The sequence below is a fragment of the Aulostomus chinensis genome, chromosome 2, assembly GCF_037954235.1.
Source record: "Aulostomus chinensis isolate RoL2024-O1b breed Wild chromosome 2, RoL_Achi_v1.0, whole genome shotgun sequence".
NCBI lineage: Eukaryota > Metazoa > Chordata > Actinopteri > Syngnathiformes > Aulostomidae > Aulostomus > Aulostomus chinensis.
This window is the reverse complement of record NC_141321.1, coordinates 18662225-18683498: the sequence shown is the minus strand read 5'-3', so window position 1 is coordinate 18683498 and position 21274 is coordinate 18662225. Positions and strand designations below refer to the sequence as shown.

Genomic DNA, 21274 nt, shown 5'->3' with positions numbered 1-21274 from the left:
ATAAACTTATTTCTGCTCCTGCCCACCACAGGTGAATAAAATCCCTCCATGTATAATGCATATGCTAATTCAAGCAGATCATCTACCTGAGAAATCATGACCAGAATAAATTAAGTTTGTACTGCAGCAGCTATCATTGGTATTATGTTAAAAAAGGTTAACAAGCACAAGGCTAACAATTCCACCTGACTCCGATATTTAGACTCGAGTGGAAAAATGTCCTCTAAATACGAAAGACACACATAAATATAAGATGAACTCAAAAGTTCACAACCAGCTTTACATTATTGGAAACAAACATCTAGAAAAAGTTATAGCGCCCAAGTAATTAATAGTCTTTGTCACGTTCACATGATACCCTCTCTGAATGATCTAATTCAAAGGCACTTTAGTGTTACCTTGAAAGCATATTTGCGGTTGATGTGGTCATCAGGCTCGACTGGTGCAATGACATAACTGGGCAGGGGGATGCTACCGAGGACCGTCTCCTCTCTGCTGTCTGTGAAGGAAACAAACCAAAACATTGAATTCAGCCAATATCTTTAACAATGTTTACAAGCCACTGCAGTTTACGAACAGCAGAAAGATGAGCTGGGCATAATTCATGGGTGAGTCCTGAGTGGATGTGGCCATGTGCCAGTATGTGGCACTAGGTAGCCTGTGGTTTATCTATTATTCACCATGAATAATGGGGGAGCGGAGCTAAGGTGCCATAGAAACATTACCACACATTTCATCCCATAATGAAACACTTGAGCTAATCAGGAAGGAGAAGTGGGAGGAGGAGAAAGCTGGTGAGTGTCAAAGATAGCAAGAGATGATATAAGTCTAATTACAGGCTGTTGTTAATCTTCCATCTGTTGCTCTCAGACACAAGCCCTCGTGCAAGTGCAGGCCACATAGACTCACCTTTGTAGTAGAACAAGCAGTAGTCCGACAAAACAAACCACTTTCGTTTCCACAGTCGCATTCCAGAGCTGTCCTGGAGTTGAAGGAAGAAATACACACAGAGTATTTAAAAATCATCCTTGCAGGATCGCATTCTCATCAGCAGTTTAATTAAAAAGGGTATTTTGGGAATACAGCGCTCGTTAGCAGAGAGCAGTGGAAAGACAACGCTTTGAGCATATTATTAGACATATTCTTTTTTTTTATATAAAGGAACACACCAACTTTTTTGGGAGAAACCATTCTTTGCCATCCTCCTCAGAGACAGACAAGGAGCTAGACACCCTCATCTCTGTGTACAGTAGGGAACTGAGACCCAGCTTGTTCCTGTAGTTCCATGGTGATTTGATGTGGCATTTCAAAGCTCTGGCTGGCAAAACAAAATGTTTGTTGATGACAAAAAGGGCTATTGCTGCTACTGATCATGGCTGACTTTGTAAGAGAGGACAGAGAGGATTACTTCTGTCGAGGTCCTGAACCTGACCTATTTGAACCAGAATACACAGAGGAGGGACCACAGGTTTTAGAAGTTTAACAGGTAAGACAGGCTTTTCTTACCTGGCCATCTACTACCAGTCATTACACATATGTAAGGGTCAGCTAGTTTTTGAGGGTCTGAGTCCTATGGAGGAGAGAATGAGATCTATCTTCATGTCTGTCTGTGGGATACAAAGCAAAAAAAGCATATTTCCACCCCAAAAATTGGTGAGTATATTTAACAACACTTGACACAAAGAGGCACCATCTGTATGCAACGCAAAATTTTCAGGTTTGCATTGTGGAGAGGAATGATGTGCTTTCTTGAGATATTCCAGTCCAGCAAAAACACACAAAGTAGCAGTTTAACTAACGCACTCAGACACTCCAGGGGTATAATGAAGTATCTTCCATCTATCTACTGCTGTGAGATGTTTGTACCTGTGTCTTTTAACGTGCTGCTACATATGTGACTCACCTGTTTGTAAAGCCAACCTCTCACCACCACTGGGATGTTGAGGTTTCTTTTAATAGCGTGATCCCTCTTGCCAAAACTGTGTACTTTCCCTGAACCTCTGGAGGCCTGTAAGAACCAAAGAGACACAGTTTCAATGTAGTTACTCTGATAAAAAAAAACCCAAACAAACAAACAATAACTATTTTAGTTTGCTTAACTTGAGATACAGATAGAAATTAATAGAGAGGAGTGTTTTCCTAACAATTGGTATGCAGAGGCAACTGCCAAATCTTTCCAAAAAGCCAAATAGTCCCGCTGGCACTTCCTTTCTCAACACCCGTAATGACATGTGGAAATACCAAGCAGCTATTTCTGTGCATGTGTGCATCTATTTATAAACGGGTATATTTTCAGACAAGGTCATCTCAGTGTTCTGTGTGAAAAATGAATTCTTTTTTGAGGGGCTTCTTAGAGAAGTACGTGAGGCTATCTGGCTGAATTCCTTACACCAAGGATGCAATTATGTGTGAATTAAACATACAGTACTAAAAATGCTGATATTCAATAAGATATTTTACAAATTAATTTGGCAGATAGCCACAACTTGTCAATGTCGATTTATTTGTATAAAAACAAATTTCTATGAATTTTATATTGCGTAAATACTGAAAAGCACATGTAAAAATCATAAATTTTGGAAAAGCAATTTTTTTCTTTAATTCCAAAACAAATGGAAATAACCATCATAATACTGATTGTATAGTTTCATTATCATAAACAACAGATGATGATGACAGAGGCTTGAACAAAACTAGGCCAATATTAACACTGGTACGGTACCAGTACAACTGACCAATATAGATGTGCTGATATTGTTGTGCATCACGAGTAAAATCACCAGAATTAAAAGCCACGAGTGCAGTAAGACACTGAAAACAGTCAACTAATGGTAACAAATATTTTTGAATATACTGTATTTGTTAGTTTACCTTTCCAGAGGAATATCATACTGAATTTAGCGTCACGTTGACTCCAAATTAAAATTGTATCATTCACAAATTCAGTCAATCGGTTCGGTGACGACAACACATCATCGTGAAGTTGATAGTTTATTACAATCCCATGTTTCTATGCATATTCAGCAACCAAACTTGTCCTCAGCTTACACAGCGAGGCTATGAGAAAGCACAAACACACTCCACCCACGCCGTACAGGGTGTGACTTTATTATGCTGGAGAAATTACTGAATTACTGCTCTCTGTGGCCATTAATCACAATGAGATAATGTCCAGAAGAGCTGATTAAGCCAATTCATCAACACCAGCATTAGTCACACACAGAGGATAAATGCAAATAAAAAGTAGTAACAAAACCTGTGGAAACATTTTGAAGATTGTTTTTTGGACAAATTTTCTCAATTTTTATGAGAGACCCTGATACTCACCTTGGACCCTGGGTTGAAATCCACTGCTGTCGAGGTCACAGCCTTGGAAGATTCTGTGACCATGCTGGGGGATCTCTGATCAGCCGCTGACTTGGACATACGGGATTCTATCCTACAGATGTGAGAGTAGTGCAGAAGCCCAGGAACAGGCAGGATGAGCAGTATTAGATTCTCTGACAAACTAAACACACGCAGTGAAATGGACTAGCAGCCCTTTGCTGAGCTTTCAGTTACAAAGGATATGACTATTTCCTGACACCGCAACGTGACCTTCCTCATAGCCAATGGCCTCGCAGTGGACGCATTACTAGTGGAAGCTTTATGTTCCAAACCCTCCAGTGACTCTGTGTCCACACTCACCCTGAAGTTTACATACACACCCAGATAAGAACCCAAAACAAACATAAGACAGGACAAAAGTCTCATCTTTAAACCAATTGCTCGAACTTGATCTCACACACACACACACACACACACACACACACACACACACACACACACACACACACACACACGTTTCTAAGGATGAGATCATCAAATTGCTATGGATGCAGGAAAATCAACACATTTGTGGAGGACACAAAGCATGAAGCACGGGGTGTTTGGATACCAGATTGGAGCCAAATAACTGTTTTTCTTGCAAAAACAGAGTTCCAGCAGAGTCTTCAGGGCCTCATCTGGCCACAGTAAACACATTACAATGTTTCCTGCAAAACACATAGTAGCAATCTAATCCACCTAGACAAGTACATAAAGAGAGCAAAGTCGTCCTGTAGTATTGGGGATGACACAGTCGGAAGACGCTGAATGAGAGACTAGACTTCACAAGAGTATCTGAATCCTGACCATCAACAAAGATCCAATATCAACTGAGTCGGCTAGACAAGTCCACTCAACTCCTGTCAAAAGGCAAACGCCTACTGTATATTAAAAACATTTTTAAGTTAACTCAGATGTGCTCACTGTGGTATATAATAACTGATGTAACTCACTGTGCAAATATTTCTACAGTAGCAAATTATTGACTGAAGAAGAAATACCAAGGCACATTCCTTGATGCAATGAAAGATGACAGTTTTCTGTTATGGCTATTAATTATGATGTAATCATTTTCAAGGAGTCTAACTTTGAAATAGTTGTTTGGAGAACAACATTCTCATCTTAAGTTCAGTTCAGCTGTCACTTTCTTTTTGCCTTCTCTTTGTTGAATGACGTCACTGAATTGAAACAATGGTAACTGAAGTACACGTGCTGTATTATAATGGTAACTACCGTGAAAGCCCTAGTCTAAACACTTAAGCACGAAAGGAGGCTATTTGCTCCTAAATGAACCCTTCAGCTTAGCTAAATATTTCGCCAAAGGGACAAACTAGGTACTAGAGAATGATGTCACTTTTTAAAGAGGTATATTCAAGGACCACTGCCAATTGAAATTATTCAACGACATCTGCATCCAGTCAAAAATGTGTAACCTGTTTCAGTGACAACACTGCCACTAGCCCTCTGCTTTGTTTCACGACCAGGTTGAAAGGAGCTCTAACCCTGTTTTGTCTTACTTTGTGGGAGCTGTGAATCACTGAGCGAAGGAGGAGCGTTAGAGGTGTGTGTGTGTGTGTGTGTGTGTGTGTGTGTGTGTGTGTGTGTGTGTGTGTACGCGTGCACGTATGAAAGACCGAGGGAATGAGTGGAAACAACAGTGGAATAAAGCGTGCAGTATCGGCTCTGCTTCACAGCCTGGACTGCTGCCAGTGCGTTTACAGGATGTTTCTGTCGTATCAAGGGGACTCAGCTGTTTTATGTGAAGCTTTCATACTGTTTACCACCACTGTCACTGAAACAGTTTCCCAGGAGACTTATTGTGGCATGCGCTGAAGAAGAGCAATGTTTCACATCAAGTAGAGTATAATGGAGAAAGAAACCACACTCCACCTCTGGCTGTGATGGAAATCAAAGCATGTTTTAATCCTTTGAGGCTATGAGTCGACAACAGGGGGGTTGGCAAACATCATAGTCTGATAATCAATAAAGTTCAAACCTGAAGGCCAGAGGAGAATGTGCTGGGGAAGGGCCTCTGTCCTCAAAACTGACATTCTCCTTGCATGGAAGGAAGTCAGTGGGACACTTAAGGAACTCACTTCCTATTCAGATATCATTCTGCACAGAATCAAGTCCACTGTCCAGAATGAACAGAAGCAACATTTTGCAGTGATGCTGAGGTCATGTCCACAGCTCATACATTTGATAGCTGCACTCCAGCTGTCACACATTCCATTCTGCTCTACAACCGCATTAAGGTAGGCGGAGGTGGAATAACCAAGGAGGATAAAATAAATAGAGACTGGTCCAGAGGTTGAAAAGCACTAGTCAGCAGTCGTTCTGTTCTGCAAAATACAGAGTTTGGAGCCAGTTCAGTTTTATCTCATCATGACATATAACGTAGAATCACCTGCTGCACATACCGCTTCTTTATTTCAGGACTAAGCTAAGACCATCACAAACACAAAGATGAGGCATGACAATGATGTCAAACGAGAGGCGATGGCTGCACAGAGTTTTGCTTTGATTCATGTGAGACAAGGTTTCTTAAAGGGATAGTTCAGACTTATTGAGTTTATATGATGCAGTTGTCTATAGTAATGGGCTCCCCTTCAGTAGATGTGAGTCAGTGCAGGAAGCACACAGCAATGGCAGCTCTGTGGCTTGGTACCGTATCGCTGGGAATGGGTCGGCAAAAAAATGGACGCTGTATCTGTAATATTTTCACCTCTTTCTTTTTGGCATCATATTCAACCGTTGAACGTTCCATGCAACGCATTACTCCACAGTAGCACGTTCCAATTCTGCAGTGTTAGGACTCCAAGGAAGTTCTACAGTTGAAAATTGGAGAGGCAAAAAGCAAAAGTAAAGAGGCTAAAATATTAAAAATAGATCAAACGTGCAAAAAGATGTTGACTTTTCCTTTTAGGTGGATAAAATACAGATTTTGCTGCTGCTGCTACTGCTGCTCTCTTCTCTGAACAGAGACACACATCTACTGAAGGTAAAACCCTCACTACGGATGACTACCTCATATAGCCTAACCTGAGTAAACGTGAACTACTCCTTTAAGAGTCTCCTCCTCATGTTGTTGTTGGGAGTGGTAAATATTACAAACCTAAAATGATTAAGATTGTCATTTCAAAGTAGGCAAACCATGTTGCCACTGAAAACCAAACCTTAACTTTTAAGCCCCCAACTCCAGAAGCTTGACGGAACTGAGTTATAAGGGAGAGCTGGAGAGAGCAGATAAATCACAATCCAAACCAAACAGCTTTTAATCAGTGAGGATGTCACATGAATTGCTCTGAGCTTCTGCCTGTAGTGGATTCTCCTCTATGCATGTGATCATCTTACACCCGGTCAGCTTCAATGAGACCAGACACCTGCTGCACCCCATTGTGCTCTAAACTTGTCAGCTTTGATTGCTCTGCAGGGGGAGGTTCAACCACAGAAAGATAATCTATCCAATACATGCTAAACTGATCACATTATACATACTTTTTAAATGAAGAATATCCATGTTTCTATGATATTGAGTTTGAATAAAACACTAAAATATTGATACTTCCAAATATCGAATATGCAATATCTACCTAAAAGAAATGGCTTTGTAAACAAAACATACTTGACAGATCAATCAGCAAATATAATTCTTAAGTTAAAGCATATAATGTGTCTTTCTTTCCCTCAAACATTTATTACTGATACGCAACAGAGAACAAAAGACATATTCTTACAATAGTGCCAGCCTGTATTACCCCATGCAGTCAAAAGCATATGTGGGTGCCAGCTGTTCCGTTACATTATTTCTATCAAGGTGATAATTGGAAGAATAATACAACAGAGTCTTTAGTCATTGACATTTGAGTGCAGTCAGTTATGAATGAGTGGAATGAATACATTACACTTCATCTCAAACATTACAGTTGTCATCTCTGGCTGTTCTGGCTCATTTCCTGATGAACACTCCATTGAAAGTTATAACTGCTCATTGCAGGAGATTAGACTTCAACCCTTTGTGATACACTTGATCAGGGAAGGTCACAGACTATTTCTTATCTCCCGCTGCATGACCTTGAACTAACCTTCAGTATCTATTTTATATTTAAGCATGCAGGAAATAGTAGAGCCACTCACTTGTCTTGTAGTGTGTATTCTGTGTTTTCTGGGGAAATCTGTCCGGTCACAGGGTGCCGAAAAGATGTAAACCTCAGGTTGTGGCTGCAGGACAGAGTGGAGAGATGGAGACAAAACAAAACAACAACAAGAGAGGAAGGGAGGGGGCAAAATTGATAAGTTATTCATCATATTTTTTGCATAATCACATCTTTATTTTTACTGGTGCTGTAATCTTTACGGTTATTGTCAACTGTAGAAAAAAATCTATGGCAGGGCTGAAACCTGGCAACAAAGTGTAGGGCTCAGCTCTCTCCCGTCCCATGAATTACAAGGAGCCATTGCTTACTGTCAGGATACACAGACAAATAAATACAGTGTTGGCGGAGAGGAATGAAATATTGTGTCATCAGAAAGGACAGCAGTTGCCTATTCAGTGTTTTTCACCAAAACAAAACAGATTCCCAGTTTTTCATCTCATATAATGCCATTCTGACAACTAAAATACTGCAAACACTGTAGTCACTCTGCCCCCCCCCCCCCCCCCCACACACACACACACACGGTGTAAATCATTTACTGTGAAACATTAACAGCCCTGAACAAACTATTTGTTTGGCCGGTACGTTAAAGCACAGCAGTATCAGCCAAGTCTTTTTGATATATGGAAGATGATGATGATGACGATGATGATTGTGCTTTAAAATAAAATCCCTGCTAATCCCAGACATATTCATCCAGAGCCTTACCTCATTATCTAACCATCATGGCAAACTAATTGTTAGTTCAATAGTTGCCGTTCGCTCTAAGGTACAGATGAGGATTAGGACCACATAAATATATTGTTTCAACTCGCTCTCACGATCGTGGCTTTTCAAGACACTCCCGGGTAACTCCCAACTGACTGAAATACAGTAAAAACAAATACTACAGTGCCAAAGCTAGATCTACGTGCTTCAAATGCATAACATGCTCACTCACACTGATAAACAAACAGCCGTGATAAACATGTTTACTCTAACTCTCACGTAAAAATGTACCATGGTTATATGAATTACTATATACTGTATCTGGCAGTGAGGGCTGAATACTCTGAAGACATCTGCAAAGGCTCCTGAAATATTAAATGGAGAAAAAAAAGATGAAAATGTTTTGTAATGTTATTTTTTGAATGACATGCAACATATTCTCACCCACTGGGATTGACATATTTATGTTTGTTACACATTGGGTGGATTGGTCCCATCGCTGACATGAACAGGAGAGGCATTAATCAGAGCTGACTGTAAACAGCTAGAGAGAGCAGACTGCTGAAAGCACTGACACAGCATGAGAAGAATATGAGAAATATGGTGAGTTAAATCCTCACTTTTTATTTTTTCACCAAAAAATCCTGGTCTTCACAGGTCAGTTAGAGGTTTGTGTAGTTGACCAGAATAACAATGCAGGAGGCTTGACCACCACCTCTGTATTCTGTGTGCTGCTGTCTTCAAACTCTTCTTCACTACGTGTAACAACAACCTTGAGCTTGCGAGCTAGTAGCAATGATGAAAGTATCACTTTTTGACAAAGATTTGAATCCTGTGATAAGGCCTGCACGGTTCTCTCTGTGAACAGATGTTAACATGTACAAAAGTCATGTTTGGAACATTAACAGTGGTGGTCAAGGGCAATTACCCCCCCCCCCCATATTGTTTTGCAAGCCAACTTTCACTGCATCATGGGTGAAGTGCTGCCCTTTACAATTATGATTGACATAAAAATACAGAAATTATTTTTATTGATTACAGCAGAATGATAACGGTTTAGCCAGATGTCACTACTGTCCTTTCACATCAATCAAGACAAACACGGTGGTGCAGTGGTCAGCACTGTGGCCTCACAGCAAGAAGGTTCCAGGTTCGAGTCTCGGCTCCAGAACAGGATCTTTCTGTGTGAGTCTGCATGTTCTCCCTGTGTGGGTTCTCTCTGGTACTCCAGCTTCCTCCCACAGTCCAAAGACATCAAGAGGGGACGAGGCTGATTGATACTCTAAATTGACTGTAGGTGTGACTGTGAGTGTGAATGGTTGTCTGTCTCTATGTGTTGGTCCTGTGATGGACTGGTGACCTGTCCAGGATGAACCCCGCCTCTCACCTGAAGGCTGCTGGATAGGCTCCAGCCCCCCCACGACACTTAAGAGGACAAGCAGAAGAAAATGGATGGATGGAAAGAAGACAAATTTCCTGTGAAATAAAATGAAAACTGTGGCAGTGGGTTGATATGACATTTATAACATCTTCCCCATCTCTGCATCTGATGTCAACTAATGAAGCCTCTGAAACTGAAAATGTCCTACAGTAGCTCACATCTTTGACCACAAAAGCAAAAAAAAAAAAGCCCCATAATTGAATGGTTTCTTCCTTAGCTGATACTGCCTGAGGGGCAGTATGGTTTAGAGGTGGAGTGGCTGTCTAGTAACCAAAGTGTCGCTGATTTGATCCCCGCTTACCCCGATGACCACGTCAAAATATCCTTGAGCAAGATACTGAGCCCCTAATTGCTCCTGATGGCCCTGTGATGGACTGGTGACCCATCCAGGGTGAACCCTGCCTTTCACCCAATGTCAGCTGGGATAGGCTCCACCCCCCCCCCCCATGACCCTTAATGGATGAGCTGTATAGAAAATGGATGGATGGATGGATAGATGATACTGCCTGACTCCACAGAGCTTTATGAAAAATTGCTTCCATCGTTTTTGTGTAATTAAGCTGACACAAAACACAACCTCCTTGGCAAAGGTAAAAAGGAGTCCCACTGTATCACCATGCAGCAAATGGAAGCACTGCAAAGATTTATGAGTTGACATTTCAGCAAAGTTCGAGGACATCTTGAAAAGGACTGAAGCTGAGCCACTCTGCACACACAAAGGACATGACACGAAACATAAACACAACGTAATGTAAACATTACACTCTAGCGGAAGAATGCTTTGGTTAACACCACTATATTCACACACTGACTCTCTCTCTCACACACACACACAAACACACACACTTGGCCAGGCTTGTTCCTGGTAACAACTCATAATATGCTGAGCTGCACTGGGCACACATACTGCACAGCACTGCACCAGCATCCCCTGTTAATTAGGGACCTGCATTCTTTGAGGCTTTTGTTTTAGCCGCATTACTTCTGAACTATTTGTCACGGAATTTGCAGCATCCCCAGTTGGTGTAGGAGCACTGCAGCACAGTAGATCTATTTGTTTGCAGTGAACCTCCATCAATGCTTGTGGCAGTACATAGTCCCGAAGGAGAAAAAAGAAGTCCTGCTGCAGATAAGCTGGAAAACTGTTTAAAGAACAGCATTGTTTACAGCACTAGTCACATGTAGATGTGCGGTAAGATAATTAACCACAATCTGCCATCATATTTACCATTGGAGATGGAAAACTATCTCATATCATACAGATTCAGCTTTCTCTCTTTTCTTTATTCCTGTATAAAAATCTTTTCAAGTTCACAACTACCAACTACGCTCATCCACTTCCGACATGATATCTCTTCCTATGTATATCAACCACATGTGAAATTAGCTAATTGGAATTTCAGAAGACTACAGTGAGATGAACATAATTAACTCCAATTTATTAACAAAAGCAGACACTGCCTCACTCTACTAGCTTGTTACGGAGGACTAAACACAAACCATCGGTTAAAGTGTCCCCTCACGGTTAGATCAAACAGAGAAAGAATGACTGGCACCTTTCCTTACAGAGAGCCTCAGGACAGTTTACATTTACAGAGCGAGTGGTACCCCAATGCGAGTAAGATCAAGATGCAATGCAAAAAAAAACTTTTATATAAAGCCAGTGAATCTGAGGTAGGCGGTTCTGAGCGGTGCATGTGACAAAATATTTAAAGGACCCTTCAAGCAGTAACTTATCTGTCAAAATGTGTAAAATTGTATGTAAATGACACAACTTTTACTTGAAAAGAGAAGTAAGAACAGAATAGGGAGTTAAGTTTGATATGTTGAAAGAAAAATGTAGAAATTGCAGCAATGAATCTGTCATGAAGGTATTCTCTGGCATTCTCTCTCTCTCTCTCTCTCTCTGTCTCTGGGCTTTAGCTCTGGAATGTTATACCATCTTTTAGAACAACAAGAGGTTCTGGGTAATGCTTCCACAATAGGAGTCATGGCACCAGGAAGAAGTCTTTCTCTTTCTCACATATGCACATGGACATCTCCAACCACTCACAGCTAACTCCTTAGATCACTTGTAAAAATCCCAGTGGAGCAAAGAAAGCCCGTCTAACTTGCTGTACTCTTCCATCTGCGTGCACACAGTAGAGAGTGTCTCACCTGCTGTGAGAGCCTGAATCATTGTGAGTCAGCTGCTAGATTCTCTGCAGGTCGTGCAAGTTCTCTCAATATAATCAGGGCAGGTGACGGATGTAGAGAGGGTCTCTTGTAGAGGCTGGCATCCACAAAAAGGCAGAGTAAATTGGAGCCAGCTGGAGAAGAGCAGGAACCCTTTCTCCTCTTCGACTGTGCTGTTTGAGAGTTTCCGAGAGGATGGTATGGATCCAACTCCCCTCCCATCAGGGGAAATCCTCAGTTGCTTATCAGATCCTCCTCCCCCTCTCATGTTTTACTTCCCTGCCTCCAACTCTCACTCCTTTTCCAAGAATTGGATTTGCTAAACATCATCTCTTTCAAGGAAATATGAAGATAACGCAGTGCAATTCAGGAGGTCATACTCGGCTTGTCACGATACCAGAAATTTAGTAGTCGATACCAATACCACTTAAATTCCACGATACTTGATACCACTTGATACCAAAAATAAAAAATAAAAAAATAAACAATAAATCCCCTGTAGTTTAACCTATTACAACTCCGCACATGCGCGTGCACACACTCACACACACAATCCTAACCTAAAAAAAAGTTACAGCTCAGAACATTGGCTAAACAGCAATGCCAGCCCTCTCAAACAAAGAATAATGTTTGATAACATGCATTATTTCGGGGTGGTTTAACGGTACGTTAGGCGATTCAGTAAATGAGCTGCCAGACAACATCACGTAACTATTATGCGGGACAGACGAGGCTGGACATAATGTTCATGTTACTTTGCCAGGCAGCTCATTTACTATGGGCTCATCTCGTCATTGTAACCTTATTAGATATGAGCAACAACGATAACACCTGAATTCAAATGCACTCACCTTGAATTCTTTGTACAAATCTGGATGTTTGTCTTTTAAATGCTTTGCCAAGTTTGATGTGTTGCTCCCCCTCGCCGTGGTACGGTGACGGCATTTTTTGCATATCGGTTTTTGCAGATCTATAAGTAATCCCTCCTCATCAGCCTCGAATCTAAAGTATTTCCATTCGTGACTTTTGGCGTTTTTCTTCTCAATTAATTGAGGGGCTGCTGTCGCTGTAGTTGACGACCTAGATGCGCGATCAGCACCGTGGGAGGGTTGCCAGATAATCGCTCATTTACAGCCAAAAAACAAAGCTAAAGAAGCGGCCAGATCTGCTACAGCTCCTCTGTACCACCGATACTCTAGAAAAGTCAGTACCGTCACATCTTAGTACCGACTTGGTACCGAAGTATCGGTTCTCGTGACAAGCCGAGGCCATACTGTAATCATCACTGAAGTCCTGTGGAAACCTTTAGCTCATTCATTGCACAGTGGTGTCAAAGTTTACTGCTCTGCTGTCTATACTCCTTCCAACAATGAAACTCTAATGGTATTTAGATGTATTTTTGGTTTGTTTTTACCACAACTACTGGAATCCTGTGAGTGTCAGCTTTGTAATAAAGGTGATATGAACAAGAAGGAACACTGAGTGTTTACCTCAATCAGACTAATAACCTCCTTTGAATTTGAATATTCCACAATGACAATACTCTGCTCCATTAACCCTTTAATTCCATGTAAAAACATCTCTGCTGTGAATAATCAAATGTAATTAGAACACACAAACTTAAAACAGCCTCTTCTATTGACTGGTAAACCAGTGGACTGGTTTGATCCCAGATTCTTAACCTATGTAAATGTTCACAACATGGATTCATGTTAATGCTAAAGAGCAGAGTATAATCCAGGGCCCAGAAATAGGTTGCAACTCGTCAAACTGATTAACTCTTGGGCCCCTTCAAGGGCACCTCAGTGGTCTTGGTATCTACTTTCTGAGGCTCTGGTTCATCAGTGACATTGACCTGAGATCTATGCTCGGAGGGAATTGAGACTAATCCTGTGGAATGTTGGCTGATGGAGCAGGTGGGACCAACATATTGGATCTGGAAGACAACTATGTAGCAGAGAGCTTAAAGGACCGTTATGGTTGTGGTGGTGGTGTAGAGTTTTCAAGTGGTTTATCAATAACATTCATTCTAACCTCTACCCAGTGATTGACTAAATATGTTACACAATACTGATATGAGAGCTTTTAGATATTTATCATTTTAATGTATATCACTTTTATTTTCCAGTTGCTTGATTAATTCACAATCCTCAAAGAAACAGGAGTTTTCTTTGGTAAACCGTTGTTAGCATCATAGCATCAGTGTGGTGTCAAAGTAGAAGGAACTAAAGGGAGACTCTGAGGGAGCATATCTCCACCAAGGCCTACTCAGATCAGACTAAAAATGTAGTTCTATACCCTTCCACCAAGTATGGTGAATATCAGCCTCAGAGTTTTTGCGTAATCCTGCTGTCAGGCAAACAGCATGAAAACATGCGCGGAGTCAGAGGTCAAAAGCACATAAAAAAACTGACCGTTAAATCAATTCATATACAGTATGTTATGAAATGTAAATCACTTTAAACTGCAAAGATTATCATTTGGGCCAAACATATTGATAGGTAACAACATGTATTGAAAGTAATTATGAACAAACACTGAAAATTTTACCTAAACGTCAACATTTTGTAGAAGCACCCCCCCCCCCCCCGTTACTAAAAAATGCACGCAAGTTTCACAAAAATAAACAATAATCAAGGCCAGGAATGCCTTATTGTTAACATAAAGAAGAGTTCAGCTGTAAAACATACATGAAACTGGTATATCAAGACAGCTTTTTACTGGTTTTGGCAACCTATACTCTTGCCCTTTCCAACCTGAGATAACCATATTGAGATCATACGTGAGAGTGATGAGGGCTCTTACTGAAACACAGCGAGTACGCCGTGGCAGCGACTACATTATCACAAAATAACGTCATGGTTCATTTGACCCTAGACGTGACAGGAAATTGTTTCACAAGCTAATAATACATGTGAGAAGTCAGGCCATTTTCTCCTAGACTTCTTCTCAGATGTCTTTCTGCAACCACTGCCACCTGCTGGCCAATAGAAGAATGCACGTTTAAGATACTCAACATCTGAGATTTTGGCCTGTGACTGTATTTAAAGTACGGTACATGACTTTTCAGTTGGTCATTAAGACATTCACTGACATGGGAATGTGACAAATCCAGCAGCCCAACAGAGACTCATTATGAAAACCAATGTGGCACAATTATTACCATCTAGCCTCCATTTGGACTGACGCATAAGCTCTGAGCTCAGAAAACATTAATCATTCATCATCAAATTCTACTTCTCATCAGCTAACACACAATCATTTGATCTAGTTGGGCTGCTGACTTCCTTCACAGACAACTTCAATTAGTTACCATTAATATTACAGACCTGTGAGGGAGCAGATGATGTGCCCCTGCAAAATCTCTAGAAAAAGAAAATATTTATTTTTGGATTGGTTTGGATGTCTCAGCACACAATTGGTTACATGAAGTTTCTAGATTAAATATGATGACAGTCGCTCCGTCAGCCAACTAGGCAGAGTGAATACATTCCAGGAAATGGGAAGGGAGAGATATCATGGACCTCCAGAAACACCCTGCAGCTTCCAAGGCCTATCAGGCAGAATTAATTAAGCCTTAATAACAGTAGCTTGTGCACAGGATCCAGACAGCGAGCCATTAAGCAGACAAGCACTCTGCAGCACGATTTGCACCTGTTTACTGACTTTTCTTGGTTTCATAGCAGAGAGCTGCAGCATCATTCGGCTTCATTTCACTGACAATTGTGGCAGGAATTATCTAGGAAATTTGTCCAAAGAGTTATTGGGAGAATCCGCTGTCATTCAATATGAAGATGATGTTAGCAAACCAAACACGTCTGACACTGGTGGACCGGATGCTCCCTGTCACTGCACTCGTTCACCACTGTCACCATCATTCACAGCAGTGTGGTGCAGTTATGACTGCCCCTCGGAACAGTCAGGTCTCTGATACATGACGTTTAAAAGAAGCACAGGTGTAGCAACCTCGGTCAATACATCAACTTTCAATGAGACATAAAAATCAAGCATGTGTTTATTTTCAGGTGCTCTGCCACAGTACATCCCCTCCCTCACAAGTGTTGGCTGACTTGTAAAGAAACAGTCTGCTGTTTTAGGCTGGATGTGCTTTTTTTTTTCAACAGCCATGTTCACATCAATTATCTAGCTAATTTTAAGAAATGCAAATTACAGCTGCTTCAATCAAGTGGTTTGAAGTGAATAAACCAGGGGACGAATGGTGTATTCCCCTAAGAAGATGACAGTATTAGGCAACATAATGACGACTGTGAGTGGGAGCTCAGAGTCGCAGAAACACTATTAGTTGGCCCCATATTTTAATCTACAGCCCTCAACAGGTGAAAAATAGACAGTGGTTTTGAGGAATTACCTGCAGATGGGCAAGTTTCAATTGTTCTTTGGTTGCAAGTTGTGTTTGACGTGTTGCTGCTTCTCTGGAGACAAAGGCAAAGATGAAGGAATATCTGGAAAGATGATGGCTGAGGAAGAGCTGGTCAGTCACATGAGCTTCAGATTCTCTTGGGCAAGTTTGTTTAAATCACACCTTCCATTTTACATATTTAAACTTTTTTTTTAACCCCAAAACATGTAGCAAATTTTAGTTTTAACAACCGATGCTGCTTCCGTAAAAAGTAACGTGTAAAATGCACGTCAAAAACCCTTTATGGAAACACAGCTAATGATATACTGTATGTATATAATTTATGGACTTTTGCTACTGAGGACTGGTACGTCTGATAAAATGTTCAAATCATAATTTGTTTGTGTTCCAAACTGAATCACAGTGGAGCAAGTTTTGAGGTAGTGAAAATCTCACATCATAGGGTTAAAGAATAACCGTTGGATTGCAATCACGATGACACTTGTGATTTATAGCCCGCTTTCGGGAAGCTTGTAGCCATCCAGCAAAGCACTCGAGCAGCACAAGCAAGAGAGTTAACAACAGGCCACAACAGACCCAATGGAGACCAGAAACAGGTGCAGAGACTCGCTAGTGTGTGCACAACTGTCAGAGTTTGGCAAAAATTGAAAGAACCGGCACCCTATTAACATTCAAAACACACACAAACACACACACACACATGCCTGTCGGACACAGCACATTTCACTGCAGTCACAATGACCTGTTCCAAAACACAAGCAAGGCAACAGGCTAATTGCTTGGATGAAAGGCAACTCACTCTTCATGCACACAACACATTCTGAAACAGCAACTTTCCACATTTACTGGTCAGTTTAGAAACAAACCTGTTGACAAAAATAGACGTGTTTATCAGTTACATCTCAGTCATACCGGCTCAATTAGAAATGATGTTTGCGATCTTCAAAACTAAAGGAGACAGGAAAGGCGAATGGAGGCTGAACTCACAACAACGTACACATAATATAGACTCCACACACATCCATTATCTCATATTAACTTACACACAAGAGGGTGTTCATTGTTGTAAAGTTGTTATAAATAAAGGTCGTTAGAGCTGCTGCCTGCAGTCAAGAAATACAGCCTGAGGGAGCCAAAGACCCACAGCACTGTGGGCAGATCAGCACGTCTATTGCTCCACTGGCAACATTTTGCTGACTGATTAAAAACTTGTAAAGTGTGATTTGGTGAGATTAATCCAAGAATTGTGGTTTTTTTTTTTATGTCTCCAACCATGACAGTAAAAATGATTTCCAAAAGCACTAAACTTGGGGAGCAGTAGAAACAGGTATGGGCTATGACAAAGGATTTTTTTTTTTAAATTTTACTCAAGCAATCATGGCCAGGGAGTAAGTTAATGAAAAGTCAAAGAAACTTTAGGTCACTATCTAACATCATAAATTTGCCATTAACTTGGCCCCCAGGAATATTTTTGTGGATAATTTTTGCATTTAATTTTCCGATCTAAACCGTTAGATTAGGTGCTCGCAAAGGGAGAAGATTCCACAGAGATTACTGTTACTCATGTCAAGACAAAAGAACACAATTATCTTCCCTGACAGTGAAAAAAGAGCTGAGAAAGACTGCAAAGATTATCAGAGGATACAAATCTCAACCATAGCACTAATTGCACATGGATGTTACAGGTGCCTGAATATTTTCTCTTATTATTTATGATACAGAGAAAGAAACTCATCAAAACTCTAACCAAATGAAAATAAGCATAACTGATGCCTTTTTTCTCCCCCACCATCGTCTTTCCTCTGCTGTGATTGGCACATCAGAAGGGGAGGTTCAAAGGCGCTTTGTTTCTCCTCACTGACACAAACATGCACACACCCTTCAACAGCGCTGTCGAGCCATATCAAAGGTGTAGGCCAAGCTCAGATGAAGAACATGAGACACTTGCCTCAGGAAACCCCAGGTTTACCAGACGAGATTAGTCATGGGCAACTACCAGGGGTGTCCCCTGAAGGCAGCGTGATCAACCTCACACCTTCATTCAAGCACTCATCCCATTTGTAAGTTAAACAATAACAGACAAAGACATTGAAACCGTCCTGGAACCATCACCTTATCGTGTTGGAGGAGTTCGAGTGCTCTAGTGACCCTAGGAGTTATGCTGTCGGGGGCATTTTGCCCCTGGTAGGGTCAACCAAGGCAGACTGGTCCTAGGCGAAGGGCCAGACAAAGAACGGTTCAACAGACCCCTCATGGAGAAAAGAAAAAGACCAAAGAGTTTGTGTACCCAGCCCGGAGAGGCACCGGGACCCCACCCTGGAGCCAGGCCCGGGGTAGGGGCTCGATGGCAAGCGCCTGGTGGCCGGGCCTTGCCTTGGCACGGCTGGGCCTAGCCCGAAAGGAGACATGAACTCGTCCTCCCTTGGACCCACCACCCACAGGAGGAACCGGAAGGGTCCGGTGCATTGTGGCTTGGGTGGCAATCTAAGGCGGGGGCCTCGGCTGTCTGACCCCAAAGCATGAAAGCTGGCTTTTGGGACATGGAACGTTACCTCTCTGGCAGGGATGGAGCCGGAGCTGGTGGAAGAGGTTGAGTATTACCGGCTAGATATAGTCGGCCTCACCTCAAGACATAGCTCTGGGTCCGGAACCCAAGTCCTTGAGAGGGGTGGGACTCCAGCGGAGGGCTGGGGTGGGCTTTTTGGTCACCCCTGCTCTCTGCCTGTACGTCGGGGTTTACCCCGCTGAACGAAAGGGTTGCTTCCCTGCGCCTTCGGGTCGGGGCATGGGTCCTGACGGTGGTCTGCGCTTATGCACCGAACACCAGCTCAGAGTACCCACCCTTTTTGGAGTCCTTGGGCAGGGTACTGGATGGTGCCCCAACTGGGGACTCCATTGTCCTACTGGGAGACTTCAACGGTCACGTGGGCAATGACAGCGTGACCTGGAAGGGCGTGATTGGGAGTAATGGCAGGCCCGACCTGAACCCGAGTGGTGTGCAGTCATTGGACTTTTGTGCAAGCCGCAGTTTGTCCATAACTAACACCATGTTCAAACATAAGGATGCCCACCGGTGCACGTGGCACCAGGACATCCTAGGTCGCAGGTCTATGATTGATTTTATAGTCGTATCATTTGACCTGTGACCACATGTTCTGGACACTCTGGTGAAGAGAGGAGCTGAGCTGTCAACTGATCACCATCTGGTGGTGAGGTGGATCAGGTGGCAGGGGAAGATGCTGCACAGACCCGGCAGGCCCAAACGAGTAGTGAGGGTTAGGTGGGAACGCCTGGCAGAAGAACCATTCAGAATGATCTTCAACTCCCACCTTCGGCAGAGCTTTGACCACATCCAGGGGGCGGTGGGGGACATTGAGTCAGAATGGGCCATGTTCCGCTCTGCCATTGTCGAGGCAGCTGCTGTGAGCTGTGGCCATAAGGCTGCTGGGCCGGTTGCGGCGGTAATCCTTGAACCTGCTGTTGGACACCAGAGGTGAGGGGAGCCGTCAGGCTGAAAAAGGAGACTTACAAGGCATGGCTGGCCTGTGGGTCTCCAGAGGCAGCCGACTGGTACCGGCAGACCAAGTTGTATGCAGCTGCAGCAGTCGCCAAGGCAAAAACTCAGGCGTGGGAGGATTTTGGTGAGGCCATGGAGAACGACTATCGGTCGGTTCCGAAAAGTTTCTGGCAACCCGTCCGTCACCTCGGGGGGGGGGGGGGGGCGGCAACTTGCCCACACTGTTTACAGTGGGGACAGGAGGCTGCTGACGTCAACTGGGGAGATAATTGGGCGGTGGAAGGAATACTTTGAGGAACTCCTCAATCCCACCAAAACGTACTCCATGGAGGAGACAGCGTTTGGGAGGTGCTGGGGGGGGGGGGGGGGGTCGTCCAATCTCTGGGGCGTAAGTCGCCGAGGCAGTTAAACGACTTTGCGGTGGCAGAGCTCCGGGGGTGGATGAGATCCGCCCTGGGTATCTCAAGGCTCTGGATGTTGTGGGGCTGTCTTGGTTGACACGTCTCTGCAACATTGCTTGGACATCGGGGGCAGTGCTTTTGGAGTGGCAGACCGGGGTGGTGGTCCTCGTCTTTAAGAAAGGGGACCAGAGGGTGTGTTCCAACTATCGGGGGATCACGCTCCTCAGCCTCCCTGGTAAGGTCGATGCCAGGGTACTGGAGAGGAGGGTCACGGCGATAGTCGAACCTCAGATTGAGGAGAAGCAGTGTGGTTTTCGTCCCAGCCGTGGAACCGTGGATCAGCTCTTCACCCTCGCTAGGGTGCTGGAGAGGGCATGGGAGTTTGCCCAACCAGTCCACATGTGTTTTGTGGCTCTGGAGAAGGCTTATGACCGTGTTCCCAGGAGCACCCTGTGGGGGATACTCCAGGAGTATGGGGTGGATGGCCCCTTACAAAGGGCCATTTGGTCTTTCTACCGGAGGAGTGAGAGTCTGGTCTGTGTTGCCAGCAGTAAGTCGGACTTGTTCCTGGTGAGGGTTGGACTCTGCCAAGGCTGCCCTTTGTCACCGGTTCTGTTCATAACCTTTATGGACAGAATTTCTAGGTGCAGCCGGGTGCTGGAGGGGGTCGAGTTTGGTGGCGGGAGAATGTCGTCTCTGTTTTTTGCGGATGACGTAGTCCTCTTAGCTCCATCAGGCCAGGCCCTCCAGCTCTTGCTGGGACAGTTCGCAGCCAAATGTGAGCGGCTGGGATGAGAATCAGCACCTCCAAGTCTGAGGCCATGGTCCTCAGCCGGAAAAGGGTGGTTTGCCCACTCCAGGTCGGGGGAGAGGTTCTACCTCAGGTGGAGGAGTTTAAGTATCTCGGGGTCTTGTTCAAGAGTGAGGGTAGGATGGAGCGGGGGATTGACAGGCGGATTGGGGCAGCATCCACAGTGATGCGGGTGCTAAACCAGTCCGTTGTGGTGAAGAGGGAGCTTAGCCAAAAGGCAAGGCTCTCGATTTACCGGTCAATCTACATTCCAACCCTCACCTATGGTCATGAGCTCTGTGTAATGACCGAAAGAACAAGATCACGAATACAAGCGG

The 21274-nt window shown here is 43.3% G+C and overlaps 1 protein-coding gene and 1 long non-coding RNA gene across 12 annotated transcripts in view; one reads left to right on the top strand and one right to left on the bottom strand.

Moving 5' to 3' along the window:
• LOC147269314 (uncharacterized) overlaps positions 1-21274 on the top strand; it is a 328107-nt gene that overhangs the window by 278321 nt on the left and 28512 nt on the right. The gene's annotated exons all lie outside the window — the stretch shown is intronic.
• The window catches only part of plekha7b (pleckstrin homology domain containing A7b), a 77647-nt gene that overhangs the window by 30048 nt on the left and 26325 nt on the right, over positions 1-21274 (bottom strand). For all 11 annotated transcript variants that reach the window (XR_015109760.1, XM_086182629.1, XM_086182554.1 and 8 more), the window contains 5 exons: positions 7504-7587; positions 3328-3439; positions 1904-2008; positions 910-982; positions 399-499 (listed from right to left, as the gene is read on the bottom strand). Coding sequence is in view for 10 of the 11 variants with exons in the window: in XM_086182629.1 (XP_086038755.1) it covers positions 399-499; positions 910-982; positions 1904-2008; positions 3328-3439; positions 7504-7587 (475 nt within the window). In the remaining variant the exon portion in view is untranslated. The remainder of the gene's footprint in view (positions 1-398; positions 500-909; positions 983-1903; positions 2009-3327; positions 3440-7503; positions 7588-21274) is intronic.